We start from the raw sequence: 14,430 nt of genomic DNA on the forward strand, positions 1-14,430 counted from the left end.
ATTCATTCAACAAATATTTATTAAAAGCCTGTGACGAGCCAGGCACTCTTGAGGTGTCTGGGACACACCTCTACAGAGTGGAGAGCCTGTGTCTTCATGGAGCTGAACTTCAGGTGTTTATTCTTGGTCAAGGAATGGAAGTTTGAGGACTATCTACTTTTAGGAAATGAACCACAGCAGACAAAGGAGAAGGAATCAAAGGGCAGAAAATCTCGGGATAGAATGCCACTGACCCAGGGAGCAGAGTCATGAAGAGGAGGCTATCAAGGGGGCAAGGTTACCCAGTGATGACCAATGATAACAGGGAGCTGCCATTCCCATTGTGGTTTCCTAATCTAGACCTTTAGCCTCCTATAAACACTCCCTGAACAGTGCAGCCACACTTATCTCCCTAAAATGTTCCAAATAGAAGGGCACCTGGCTCGCTCAATTGTACTGTATGTGACTCTTGATCTCCAGGTTGTGAGCTCAAGCCCCACGTTGGGTTTTGATATTACTTTAAAACACTAAAATCTCAACAACAGTTCCAAGTACAAATCTCTTAAGATTTACTTCGAAACTGGCTTTCCCATTTTCTCTATCACTATTGTTCTTCTCAACCTTTCAAACTTTCTTGCTGTTGTAAAAACGGTGTTCTCCTTGTCTTCCTCATTAACTTCTGGATGGAGGCTGATTAGACAAAGGAGATGCCAGAAGTAGAGCCTAAACAGGCTATTCAAACACTCCACACTGAAGGTGTCCAAGGGGACAGAAGGAAATTTTTGAGGTTTTTATGTACTCTTTGGTATGCTACTTAGACTTGGCGCAGACAAAATAAACATGGAGGATGTTATGAGGTTTAAGGTTATGTGGAGCATTTTTCACTGGAGACACACCCGGAAAACACCTTTGATAGAGCGTGGCAAACTTGAAGCCCTACAGCTTCCACTGTGCAGGTGACTTAGAAATTAACCATGCCAAAAGACTTGTTCCGATTGTGAACAGCGGTAAGTATAAACTCTTAAGACGTGAACGATTGAGTGGTCCGCGGACTGAACTGACCGGCGCACCCCTGAGCTGACAGGGACGCCATCGCAGCCCTCCCTCCACGATTCTCGAACTCCCCGGTCAAAAGGACTACATTGCCCATAAGGCCCCGCGCGGCGGGTCGGCGCTCGCGCGGGGCGTCCTGGGAAACGTAGTCCGCGCGTTCCATAAATTCCTCAGGCTCGCGGCCGCGGGGCAGCCGCCCACGCAAGCATGGCTGCGCCCAGCTCGGGCGCGTATGTTTGTTTCGGTCGTGGGGCTGGGCTTTAGGCAGTAAGTGAGGCTGGCGGCGGGGGTTCTCGGAGTGGGGACGTGGGTGGCGCAGTGGCGCTGTGGGCGGGACACTTGGACGGCGAGGCGAGGGGCTTCGCGGGCGGCCTCAGGACGCGGCGGGCTGCCGCGGGGACCCCTGCGTCTTCGCGCCCCTGGGCTCCGTGGTGGCGTGCGGGGCCTGAAGGCCTGGCCTTGGGCCCCGACGTGGGGGGGTTGGGGGGGAGACGGAATCCAGACCACGAACTCGAGGCCGGACTTTCAAGTTCCATTTTTTTTTTTGTCCGTGGGTGTTTTTTTTTTTTCCGTGAGGCACGGGTTGAAAAGGAATATATTGCGTTTCAGCGCTTCCTGTCCCTTAGGAACTGTGCTAGGCGCTTTGCACTTCAACTCCAAGGGACGCTCCCCCACTCTCGAGGTGAGACCCTGAGCGGGTCCTGTAGGTTCCCAGAGCTAGTGTAGGCATCACCGATACATACTGGGGGGCCTTTAGGCCCGTTGATGTTTAACGGCAGTCCTTCCTCCCAGTGAACGTCCTTCTGGCGCTCCGGCTTTGGGACCGCGTACTGCACTGCGGTAGAGCGGAATTTGCCCCACTCAGTTCCTCTGAGTGCGCCATTATCTGGTTCAAGGAGTGAGGGACGCTGAGATTTCAGGAAGTGGTTGAACGAGTCTAGGATTGGCTTTGCACCCCAGCAGTAGATAAGGGTTAGGGAAGGGTTTTCTTTCTTTTTTCACCAGGGATTTCAGTATGCCTTTTTACTTGTGAACGTTTCTGTTTGTTTATTTTGAGAGAGAAAAACAAAACATGAACGGGGGAGGGGCAGAATCTGAAGCAGCCCCCCTCTCCCCTCTCCCCACCCCACCCCCATGGAAGAACCGACCTGACCCAGGGCTGATCTCACAGCTGTGAGATCCTGACCTGAGGCACAGACCGGAGTCAGGTACTTAACTGACTGAGCCACCCAGGTGTCCCTCAGTATGCCTTTTTTAAAGCAGCTCTCACGGGGAGCCAAACCCTGTACCCCTAGTGCCTTTCTTAAATTCTCTCGTATGATCGGTGGTGTCGTATTTTACATCTAAAGAACGTGGGCTCCGGAACTCGCCTGGGATAACGCAGGCTGTGTGGAGCCAGGATGAGAAAAATCTAGGTCTTGCAGTTTCCCAAACCCCAAACTACTGGATAAACTTTGTAAGGAGCGACTTAGAAGAGTCATAAGGTAGGGAGATGTGTGGAAAATTTGTTTTAAAAATAAAAGCATTTGTATAACATGTCATTTTCTTTTTAAGGGTAGTATTTAGTTTCACAATGTTTGGGGATCTATTTGAAGAAGATTATTCCAGTGAGTGGAACAGTCAGTACGGAAAAGAGAAGAAATTAAAGACCAAGGTTTTGGAGCCACCAGCTCCTAGAGAATTCACCAATTTAAGCGGAATTAGAAATCAGGGTGGAACCTGTTACCTCAATTCCCTTCTTCAAACTCTTCATTTCACACCTGAATTCAGAGGTATGCCGCGTTACATGCGCTGGAGGAGTAACGAGTACCTTTGTCTCCACATGCAGGCAATTACTCAAAGTTATAAAAGGATCTTAAAGTTGTATCCCACAGCATGGGCGGGTTGTTGCTGCTGGAAGAAATAGATCGGTAATTCTCTGTGTAGAGAAATGTGAAGCTAAAATTGCCTCAGATGTATTCTGTGTGATCACAGTAATTTTTAGCAACAAAAATAAGGCGACGATTTTCTAATTCCTATAATTTAAAATACCACATAAAGGCAGTTAGGTCATGAGTACCAGCCTTCGTTATTGTTACACTATTTGTATTTTTAAAATTTTTAAAAATTATAATTTTTCTAAAGTATTAAAGACTCAAGTTACCTAAAATAATTCAGTCCTGCCTTTTGGAGCAGGGATGGGGTGTCATGCTGTTGATGCAGCCCCCAGTCGTTTGTCTGCAATTCTGAAATCCAGAACATTCTGGTAACCTGATCTGAACTTGTTCAGCCTCAGAAGCCGACGAGATGTGAGGCTGTTTATAGTCTTAGCTGTCTCATTTGGGTGGATATTCAGACATTTATTCCAGGAACATTAGCTCCTTGATTAATGGACACTGTTTATCCCAGATCCTGCTGGGGACTTAACACTAACATATTTAACTCTTTCTTCCTATTACCTTTCTCAAACCTGGAAATTCCAAAGACCCCAGATGTTAGATAAGGGACTATGTGCAAGGACCAGAAACCCACTTAACTTAATTATGTCAATTGAGGGGAGTTTACTATAAGAATATAAGGGAAATCTCCTTGAAAGGACCTACAGGAAGCCAGCCTGACCCCACTGGGCCCTTGATTGCTTGCCCCTGTAATTCTCTATGTGTGTGTTCCATTCCATCTCTGCAAACTAGCTTCCTCCACAAGGGTCCTAGTCTCTGTGTTCCCTTGATTTCAGTATGAACCTTACCTTCACCTGGCCACGACCGGGGCCTTGAGCCACAACGCTGTGTGACTGTCCCTCAGCTCTCCACAGTGTCTCTGCATACTGAGGACAGACAGCCTGGCTCATCCTGTATCCAGTATCTCATCCCCTTCCCACCAGTGCCAAATTTAGCAAGACTTTTTGACATGTTCTGTTGCTTCTTAGCTTCAAGACTTCCTGCCTCCAGAGATTTAGTATTTACCATCCTCCCCTTCCCAGGGCCATTCTAATGGATAAAACTGCATGTGGGATTTCAGAGTGGAGCCGTTTGTTGTTGTTTTTTTTAATGTTTTTACTTACTTTTGAGAGACAGAGCGTGTGTGGGGGAAGGGCAGGAGAGAAGGGGAGACATAGAATCCAAATCAGGCTCCAGGCTCTGAGCTGTCAGCACAGAGCCCGACATAGGGCTCGAACTCACGAACCACAAAATCATTATGTGAGCCAAAGTCGGACATGTAACGGACTGAGCCCCCCTAGGTGCCCCCTCTTTTTTTTTTGTTGTTTTCTTTTATTTTTGAGAGTAGAGTCATTTGTCCTTGACTCAATCCTCTCCATAAATGTATTCAGTTATTCCACCATTAGAGATTTTTAGCATCAATTTCAGCAGATTCCTAGGAGATTAAAAGTCTTTCGAACGTTAATACAGTTGAAGGAGAAAAGTAGTCTTAAAAAGAGACTGAGGAAGGTGCTTGGTGGGCAAGCAGTCCAGGTCATAGAGAGAGAGCCCAGAGCAAGGATAGGGCTGCATGGAGAAGGCCACTGAGCAAGAACGCAGGCCACCTTACTCTTGGCAAAGGAGGTCGCTGGCCAAGCACGTATTTTAGTGTGGACTCTGCATTCCTTGTATGGCTTAGCATGAATCCTGATGCTTATTGAAGAGGAGGTGTAATTTAGTAGGGGTAAGAATTGGCAGAGTACCGTGGGGAGAAGAATTTTGGAACTCTTTGGTATCTTGAGCAGGGCTGGATTGGGTTCCACTGTACTGGTGGTTCATGGGGGCAGAGAGTAGTGGGAAATGATTGTAAAAGCCCTTGTGCGGTTTTATGCTTTCACCTTTACGTTTGTAGTTCATTCCTTCCCATTTCCTGCCAGGAGCTCAGAAGGAATATAACGTAATTGTAATTGCCAGGCAGCAGTGATCTTCAGAGGGGGACAGTACCCATTCCCTCCATTCTCTCCCTGGAGTAGATCAGAGTGTCCTGGTAGGGCCTCCCATGTGGTTTGAATATAGACTTCCACAGACACGCCCCACTGAGCGGCGTGCCTAGACTTGGGAGTATAAAACTGTTGTGGAGGCGAGCCCTCCGGCGAGGTCACTACCGTCCGTTACTACCCTTAATTCCGATAAGACATCGTTTATACTGAAAAGAGGAAGAGTGTGATCTCAGAGATCAAGGTGGTCTTTGTCTTGAAAGATGGTTGAAAGCCTCACATGTGGCTTGGAAATGAACACGTGACACTTTTATATATGGTATATTTCCTCGTGTGGCTTTTGGGACCCACTACCATGGGCACTAGGAAACCGTCAAAGATTTCTGATGTTACTGTTTTTACTTTCTTTGGCATCGTTTTCCTTGTATAGATCTTCCCCACTGAACCCTTAGCATGCCACTTTATAGAGTAATGTTCTCCGGAAGTGAGATGAACAGTATGAATATTGCCACAGTCATACTCCTGAATCTCTAAGTGATTTTATTTACTGGAGGCTTTGGCTTTCTAAAACAGTTTTCTAAATTGGAACAATGACGTTTATGTCTCTGATTCTACTCTTTTGTTCAGAAGCTTTATTTTCCCTGGGCCCAGAAGAGCTTGGATCGTTCGAGGAGAAGGATAATGCTGATGCAAAGGTATCATGTCTATGATTTACAGGTGTTTTTGTGGAGGGGTTTTGGAGTATTGAGGAAATGTTTTTTTAAGGAAAGAATTAAATTCCTTACTCATAAAAATCCATAATTTTATTATCAAATATTAATTTTTATTTTCAGAAAAGTAATTTGGCTCATATACCTTACTGGTAAGGGAATCTTCCTTCCAAAAAAGAATTTCTTCTCCAAATATAGTGATGGGGCAGCTTTATAGACCTACCTTGGTCAAGAAGATATTTGCAAATGACCCACATTAGCCTACCAAAAAAATCTACCTGATACACGTATATGTAACAACAACAAAAATTAGAGACTGGTATTGTTTCAGTTTATTATCCTGGAAATAAACCAAGTAATGAATTGGTTTGTTAGAAGTGCCTTCCTTTTTTTTTTTTTTTTTCTTAATGTTTGTTTATTTTTGAGAGACAGAGAGACAGACCATGAGCAGGGGAGGGGCAGAGAGAGAGGGACACACAGAATTGGAAGCAGGCTCCAGGCTCTGAGCTGTCAGCACAGAGCCCGACGCAGGACTGGAACCTATGAACTGAGATCATGACCTGAAAAAGTTGGACGTTTAACCACCTAAGCCACCCAGGCGCCCCTATAAGTGCCTTTCTAGTCGTGTTCCTCCTTGCTTAAACACCACTCAGAAGTTTATTGCTTTCAGGCTAAAATCTGCATTTCCGAATAGTAGTCTTCTGTGACACAGCCCAGTTCTTCTCAAAACCACCTGTGTTATGAAGAGCCAGTTTTTGTGTGTTTCTTTTTCTTCCCCATCTCCTGCAGGTCGTACTTAGTAATATGTAATAAAAATGTGGTGGCAATGTCAAATTGCCGTAAAGGTGCCCAAAGTCTTATTCTCGCTTTCGATACGTAAGTCCAGCCTGCCCGCCAGGCTCTGAGCATCATTCTCTGCCTGCCCGAACCCGCCCCACACCAGATAAGGCAGGAAGGGAGTGAGGCAGGTGCAGCCAGTCCTGTGAGGTGTGCGGCCTCCAGAGTAAGTGATCGCTGTGGCTGGAAGATTTTTTCTGGGGAATGTGTCTCAGAGATTTTAGAGAGTGAGTGAACGAGCAGAGACTGAAACTACTGTCAATAATGGGCTGGTGTCTTAGACCGGTTTGGGTGTTAATACTGAAAACTCCAGAGAGCTAAACCTTCTTGGATTGAGTTAGAATCTTAAGAAAAAAGGGAATCTTAGTTCACCCTGTGTAATAGTTATAAACTTCTCCTGATTGAAGTGAATGAACTAGGAGGGAGGAGGAGACTAGTTTGCATTTCTTTCAACCGCCTCCCCCCCCCCTTCCCGAACATTTAAAGGACTTCGTTTACGCCTTTGCTTCTCTTTCAGGTTCGCATCATACCTTTACAGTTACAGCGGATGTTTGCTCAGCTTCTGCTCCTGGACCAGGACGCGGCGTCGACCACAGACCTCACGGACAGCTTCGGGTGGACCAGCAATGAGGTGCGAAGGGCAGCGTCTCCAAGGAACAGAGTTAGCAGTAAAGAGTAAACATTGGCTTAATAGCAGTATCCGACTTCCTTTCATTTTGTCTTAGGGTCTCAAGAAATTGATGAAATATTTTCTTCTCATGTTCAGTCATTATAAGCCAGTAATATATTTCTAGACACTTGTTCTATGCGGGATTTTACGAATGGGTGTGACCTGGATTTGGAGAGAGGGTTGTGGACACGGAGAAATAGAAGACCTGACTTGTACAATCTCTCTCCTCTCTATAGTCTAGTTGAGATAACAGCGTGGAAATTCCCATTTATGTAACAAATTGCTAATCGGCTTGAAAAGCGACTGGCGGTAATTCTGTCTGCCTTGATGACATGCTTTTGTGCTTGAATCTGGGTATTCTCATTGGAGTGTTTGCTTCAAGGAAAATGGTGAGAACATTCTTAGCTGGTCTTCTCATTTTCCCTGTCCTGCTTTTCTCCTGACTCTTCATGTTCTTCCTGCATCCTACTGTGTGTGCACATTCTCTCATTTTCTGGTGGAGTTTCTAACGCATACTTTGCTACATGCAAACACTAAACACGTCAGCAGCGAGTAAAGGTACTTGTCAAAATTGGTGAGCTGTGATTTTTTTATTGGAAGATGTATTCTCACAGTAGAGAGGCGTGGGAAACTGTCACAGAATTTAAAGAGGCGGTGACCAGAAAATTTTACACTGCCTTCAGAAGTAAACTTTGAACTGTGTTCTTCTAATGCAGAGCACTCCTCTAAACCTGACGACGCTGCGGGGTTGAAGAGGCGGGGCTTGGGTTTGGAAGTAAAGTAGCGCACTGCGCAGTTAGGTTTCTGGCGTAGGGCCGGTGCTTAGGGGTAATTCGTTCTTCCTTCCTTGTTTTCACCTTGACAGCTTTGTGGGGCGCCTTGGTTTTGGCTCGGGTCATGATCTCACAGTTCGCGAGTTCGAGCCCTACATCGGGCTCTGCGCTGACCATGCATGCAGAGCCTGCTTGGGATTCTCTCTCTCTCCCTGTCTCTCCCTTCTCCCACTCGTGCTTGCTCGCTCGCTCTCAAAATAAATGAATAAACTTCAAAAAAATTTTTTCTAGGGGTGCCCCGGGTGACTCAGTAGGTTAAGTGCCCGACTTCGGCTCCGGTCATGACCTCACAGTTCTTGGGTTCAAGCCCCACATCGGGCTCTGTGCTGACAGCTCAGAGCCTGGAGCCTGCTTCGGATTCTGTCTCCCTGTCTCTGCCCCTCCCCCATGCATGCTCTGTTTCTCTCTGTCTCACTAATAAATAAAAACCTTTAAAAAGGTTAAATTCTTTTAAAGTTTAAAAATGACCACTTTGTTGAGAGAGAATTCACATGCCGTAAAATTCACTCTTAAGGGTACAAGTCAGCAGTTTGGGGTATTCACAGACTATGCGGCCATCAGTTTGACCAAGTTCAGAACATTTTCACGACCCCCAAAAGAAACCCCACACCCGTGAGCAGACACTCTTCCCGCAGACCCTGGCAGCCTCGCATCTACTTGCTACCTTTATGGGTTTGCCTGTTATGGACGTTGCACAGAAGTGGAATCAGCAACATGTGATCTTTTGTGGCTAGTTTCTTTCCCTTAAATCATGTTTTCTGGTTTCATATTAGCACTTCATCCATTTTTATCACCAAGTAATATTTTACAGGAGGGACGTGCCACGTGGTGTTTTAATCTAGTCATCAGCTGCTGGGTTTTCCTTTTTCATCATGAGCTTCCACGGAGTTGCTGATTCCATACTCTCAAAGCAGTGAAAACCTTATTTATTTATGAATTTCTAAATAAAGTCTCTCAGGAAACCCTCTAGGACTGGTAAAGAGGCTTTGCCAGCCTTAGCACTATTCAGAGACCGCCCGAAAATTTCCCCATACCCCCTTCAGAGCCAATGGTACCAGAGAACTTTACATGCTCCCATGTCTCATGTGTTAAAAATCAAGAGAAAAGATCCTGGCACCCACTTCTTACTCCAGCTTTCATCCACTTCATCAGCTTCTTTCACGCGAAAGTTTTCTTTAAACTTGTCTTCCCTCATGGTCTCTACTTCTGCACCTTTCATTTGTCCCCTCCTCCTTTCTACCTTCTTGCCCAAGTCACCCATGACGTGCACGGGCCAAGTTCCAGGAGATGCTTCTCTCTTCTGAGCCATCTTGGGAGCACTCACCGCCCCTCCCTCTGCCCCTTAAAACTCCAACTCCTGCTGGTTCCTGTGACCTCATCTCCTGGCCTCCCCCACCCCCCCCACCTTCCTCCTCTGCTCCACTTCCGAGCGTCGGTGTCCTCTTGGCTCTGGTTTATCGGTTGTGCTTAAGGCGTTTGGTCTGTTCACACACAGCTGCACGGTGGAGTGAAGCCAGTTGCTTCAGAATTTCCCCCAGCGCCGTGTTAGTTGGTCTGTGTGTGCAAACAGTAAATTCTGGTTCTTTTCAAATGCTCATGATTCGGGTCCCCTGACGTGAGATTTCGCTGTGCGTGCACTGCCGGCTCTTGAGGACGGCTCTGTGCCTCTTGCCGTCTTCCCCTCTCCCGTGCCGTGGCCGTGTGTGTGGTTTCCCACAAGAATGAAAGCACTTTCCTGTTTTCAAGTGAGTTGGGCTATATGTGCGCCCTGAACACCGCCCGTCCATGTTTCCAGTTCGCAGTGACAGTGAAAACAGCGGAGACCTCTTCACCTGCTCCCAGCGCGCTTAGCCCCGTCACCCTCGTCTTTGATCGAGGCTTGCCTTCGGGTTTCCAGATAAAGCTTTCGTTGTTTGTTTTTTTTTAATTAATACCACTTTAAGAGTCTGTTTTTAAAAACCTGAAACACCAAATTACATTTAAAAGTTACCTGTTTTATAGGAGATGAGGCAACATGATGTGCAGGAACTGAATCGAATTCTCTTTAGTGCTTTGGAAACTTCTTTAGTCGGGACCTCCGGCCATGACCTCATCCATCGTCTGTACCACGGGACCATCGTTAACCAGGTTGTTTGTAAAGAATGTAAGAGTGTCAGTGAGAAGCAGGTGAGTGTGCGTGCAGGAGTGTTTTAGTAATACGTTCTATCGTAAGTTATAATTCACGTAATTAAGTCTGTGATCTGTAATACCACGTGAGGGTCAAAGTGTTTCTACTAGAAATCACTTTATCAGTTATTTTCTTTTACTCTAACTACACCTAAGTCCTAAGTTGATGATCCAGATTTCTTCATATAAACCAAAAGAAGCAAATATCTTAAAACATAGCTTTAAACTTTTATTAAGTACTTTAATCTTTAGAGAACAGATGTGGAGAATGTTTATAGGTAGAGGTCCATGGCCTCAGAAGAGCCAATATCATGGCTGATTGGAGTGTTGTAACAAAAGTTAATTAAGGAAGTAATAGAAATCGAGAATACTAAAGAATGTTTACATTGATAAACACCTGTAATTAAATATTGGATTTAGTTTATTAACATCCTTTAGAAAGCTCATTTGTACTTATGTTGTCCCTTTAATCTAATTAAAAATTAGGTATTGGAAATCTGCTCCTGTAAATATAATAATCTCTACTTGCTTTATAAATCTTATGTAGCACTTAATTGCATCGCTGAACAGTTTTCCCTTAATCTCTTTTTATCATGGCAAGAGTTCTAGAAAATTGCTGTGTTTGTATGAGTAAAAAAATCAAATGCCATTTTTAAATGTTGCATTATTTGCTTTTTTGGATACGTATATATTCTTATTTTTTTAATGAAAGTTGGAAATAAAAAAACGCTTTGGCCCTTTTTGCCTGTGCTGATAGAGGATTTGGTCGGCTTAGAAATATTAAGACATTGTATGTCTTTGGATTACTGTATGATTGACTTAACTATACTGTAATAATTCACAAAATAATTTTAAGCCATAATGTATATGAAGGCACCTAATTATAGACATCACCTTTTCATCTGTATATATTATAAACTGTATATAAATGTTGCTTCTGTTCCTTTAGATACCCACCAGGAGCTAGGTAGTACTGTTATTTTTACAGTCCCTGCGATCCCTTAGGGCAATGCTGTCTCGCACACCCACACAACTATGTATGATCTAAACTGATCATATTTTAAGTGTTTACTACTATAAATAAGCTGCAATTTAAATGTGGTTATAGTAGAGTTGACAGACTCCTATTTGCAAAATACTCTGCTCTTTTCAGAAAAACACCTTTTTATCCTGACTCAGAATAATTTTTTTCTTACAACTTCCTCAGTAGATGTTAAACCCGCCCTAGCAGGAGATGCAGAAGTGGGGTTACTCTAGGGGTCCAGCCCTGCCCATGCCGTTGCAGCCTAGAGACTGAGACAGAACCAGTAAGCACTGCACACGTGCCCTTCTCAGTCCAGATGTGTGTTCAGTGGTCTATTTCCCACTAATGCAGGTTTTACTGTAGCCGTAGTGAACTTACAAACGAGTTCCTGACGTATTTTCGGCCAAATTATAATTTGATTTAGGGTAATATTGTGTGATGAATTTCACAGTATCCAATTAGGACATCTGTCCCCTCATAATAGGGTTTTAGGGAGAAGTTATCTGTTATTCCCAGCATATGTAGGAGTTGGTGATGTGTCTGCAAACTGCTGTGAAATGGTTTTTTCCAGTGTGATATCCATGTGTATTTCAGGAGGACTTCTTGGATCTAACGGTAGCAGTCAGAAATGTAGCAGGCTTGGAGGATGCGCTCTGGAACATGTACGTAGAAGAGGAAGTGTTTGACTGTGACAACCTGTACCACTGTGGCACTTGTGACAGGCTGGTTAAAGCCGCAAAGGTAAAGACAGACACCTGCCTACTCTTGGGGGCCCCCGCTGCGCCTGGCAGCCCGAGGTCTGTCGCGTGAAGCCCGCTTGTGTGAGGAAGTCTGGAAGACGCACAGGAAGCCCCTGAGTACAACCGAGAACCGAAAAGACCTTTCCATTCCACAGATCCAGATTTTAATTTTTTACAGTAAAGCAATTTTTTTTAAAGTTTTCAACCCAGCAGTTCTCTCAACTTCTTTCCCTCCCAAGAAAAATGTATCTGTACCTCAGTGTTTCTTAAAAACACCTTTTTAAACACAAACTCCCCACATCCTTGCTTCTGGCAAAGTCCCACGAGGAGGAAGGCGGTGTGTTTTTGTTTCTGCCAAGAAGCTCCTTGCGCTTTTCTTTCTTGGCCTCCTGCTGTGCAAACAGCGGCCTCGCTGCCTGCCCTCGCTGCCTGCCCTCTGCCTGCCCGTGCGGTCACACAGCGGCGTTGGCAGACCCACCTCCCTGGCACTGGCAGACCGAACGTACCCTTTCCGCTTCCCACAGCGGGAAGTACGCAGCCAGACTGCTTCCGGGTCCTCACTGTGGGGATGACGGGAGGGCTGAGCCTCAGTGACTGCTCCCCTGCTGCCCACGGACACCTCAGGTCACTGGTTACTGAGCACTGGCCTCAGGAGCCACCACCGAAGAGGGGTCTTTGCAGGTGTTCTGTGGGACAGAGAGCGCTGTCCCTAGAGCTGACAGTTACTGAACTTTCCAACAAAATGCGGACTGATTTCAGTAACACGTAATGTGATTTAGATCCTGGAGGTTGTAGGTGAGAACGTAAAAAACAAAACAAAAAACCCAATAAACCCCATACCTGTAGCTTTTCACAGTAAGATTTGGAAGCAGCACGATTTTTATGTTCTTTGATATGCATTTCCATCCAGCCTTTGCCCTTTTTTGTGACATAGAGAGGTTCGTTTTTTTGCTTATTTATTTGGTATTTCACCTTTGGTACCACAACTGCAGTCTAGTAAAGTAAACATAAAATTCAGAGGATGGAAAGTCTCGGAGCGATACGTAAACACATTCTTCGTTTTGGTTGAACTTAACTTCTGCGTTAGTAAAACAAGAACCCTGAGCTCAGTGAGAGCAGTTCTTGTATGTCCGTGGCACGTCGTTGGTTTAATTCTTTTTCAGTGGACGTTTTTTGATCTCAGTATTTTTAAAATTGCATCCTAAATTTCAGTTTGGTCATGCTACCTAAATTATTGTGGATTTCCTTATTCTGAGCCATCTCTCTTCTCAGCCTTGTAGATGAGATACCCGGGTTTTTTTAGGTGTATTTTTTGTTAACTTGTTGGAAAATCTACCATGTCACGTTGCCATTTTCTCACTTAACTTTTTTTTTAACCCCCACTTTGTGGAATTGTTTTAAATATGTTTTTAGGAACGTTAGATATTTGTATGTAAGGATGATAATACCATTAACGATGACTTAACAGACGAGGATTGTTTTGGGCACGCCCTACCCAGCATACCATTAGTGCTAAGACACTGGTGGAAAGCTGATGACTTTTAAATCAAAAGCAGCTTCAGTTAGTGCTTCATCTTAATTCAGGGAAATAAAAATATCTTGTTATCTGCTTTAAAGGACAGTCATCATAAAACCCCGATCATTGGGTCCTTTGTCCTGGACAAAGGAGGAAGGTGAAAGGCCAGGATTCGTGCAGGGGAGGAGCATTGGTAGAGTGGGGAGCACTGCTTATAACAAGCATGTTGGACAGCTTTGATTTTGGGATACCCACGCTAAAAACGTGAACTTGGGTTGTTAACTTTTTAATTGTAAACATAAATAAGTCATAAATCACCTTTGGTCCCATGAAATAGATGGTTCATGTCAGCTTAAGTGAATCCAAGGTGATGCATTTATGGGATTTAAGGACATTATTTCTCTTAAAACTGCGTCATGGGTTGCTTTTGCATAGCGTAAGAAATCTTACGTGTTCTTTCTATAACTCTGCTTTTTAAAAAACTAAAAATTTTTCTTTTAACAGTCGGCCAAATTACGTAAGCTGCCTCCCTTTCTTACTGTTTCGTTGTTAAGATTTAATTTTGATTTTGTGAAGCATGAGCGATACAAGGAGACTAGCCGTTACACGTTCCCTCTCCGGATCAATCTCAAGCCTTTTTGTGAACAGGTTTGAACTCTTCTATTTTGAATTTTTTTCTTTTACCCTCTCAGGATTGAGTCTTTTATCGGCCTGGTTTTCAGTTGACACGCTGCAGAATGTTTCAACTTGGCTTTGTTAACGTTTTGAGTTTGGGTCATTCTTTGTCGTGAGGGCTGTGTCCCATGCATTGTAGGATTTTAAGCCGCCTCTCTGGCCTCTACCCACTAGATGACCCTAGCATTCTGCCCTTCCATCCTACTCCTCGTAGTGACAGAGATGTCTCCAGACCTTGCCAGATGTCCAGGTCTCCTGGGGTAGGGATGGCGGGGTGTAAGATCAGTCCCACCTGAGAACCACTGGATTATTACAGTCCTTTTGAATTTCCGAAG

General features: G+C 44.7%; 1 protein-coding gene across 8 annotated transcripts in view; it reads left to right on the forward strand.

The window, feature by feature from the left end:
- The first annotated feature begins 1,198 nt into the window (after nt 1-1,198).
- Nucleotides 1,199-14,430, forward strand: part of USP40 (ubiquitin specific peptidase 40) — an 80,966-nt gene continuing 67,734 nt past the window's right edge. For 3 of the 8 annotated variants that reach the window (XM_029933565.1, XM_029933568.1, XM_029933572.1), the window contains exons 1-7: nt 1,199-1,299; nt 2,587-2,804; nt 5,552-5,619; nt 6,989-7,102; nt 9,976-10,140; nt 11,759-11,905; nt 13,925-14,068. In XM_029933565.1, the coding sequence (XP_029789425.1) occupies nt 1,265-1,299; nt 2,587-2,804; nt 5,552-5,619; nt 6,989-7,102; nt 9,976-10,140; nt 11,759-11,905; nt 13,925-14,068 (891 nt within the window). In that variant the 5' untranslated portion in view covers nt 1,199-1,264. The other 5 variants (XM_029933567.1, XM_029933566.1, XM_029933569.1 and 2 more) reach the window with 5 other exon arrangements.

Source organism: Suricata suricatta, chromosome 3, assembly GCF_006229205.1.
Source record: "Suricata suricatta isolate VVHF042 chromosome 3, meerkat_22Aug2017_6uvM2_HiC, whole genome shotgun sequence".
Classification (NCBI taxonomy): domain Eukaryota; kingdom Metazoa; phylum Chordata; class Mammalia; order Carnivora; family Herpestidae; genus Suricata; species Suricata suricatta.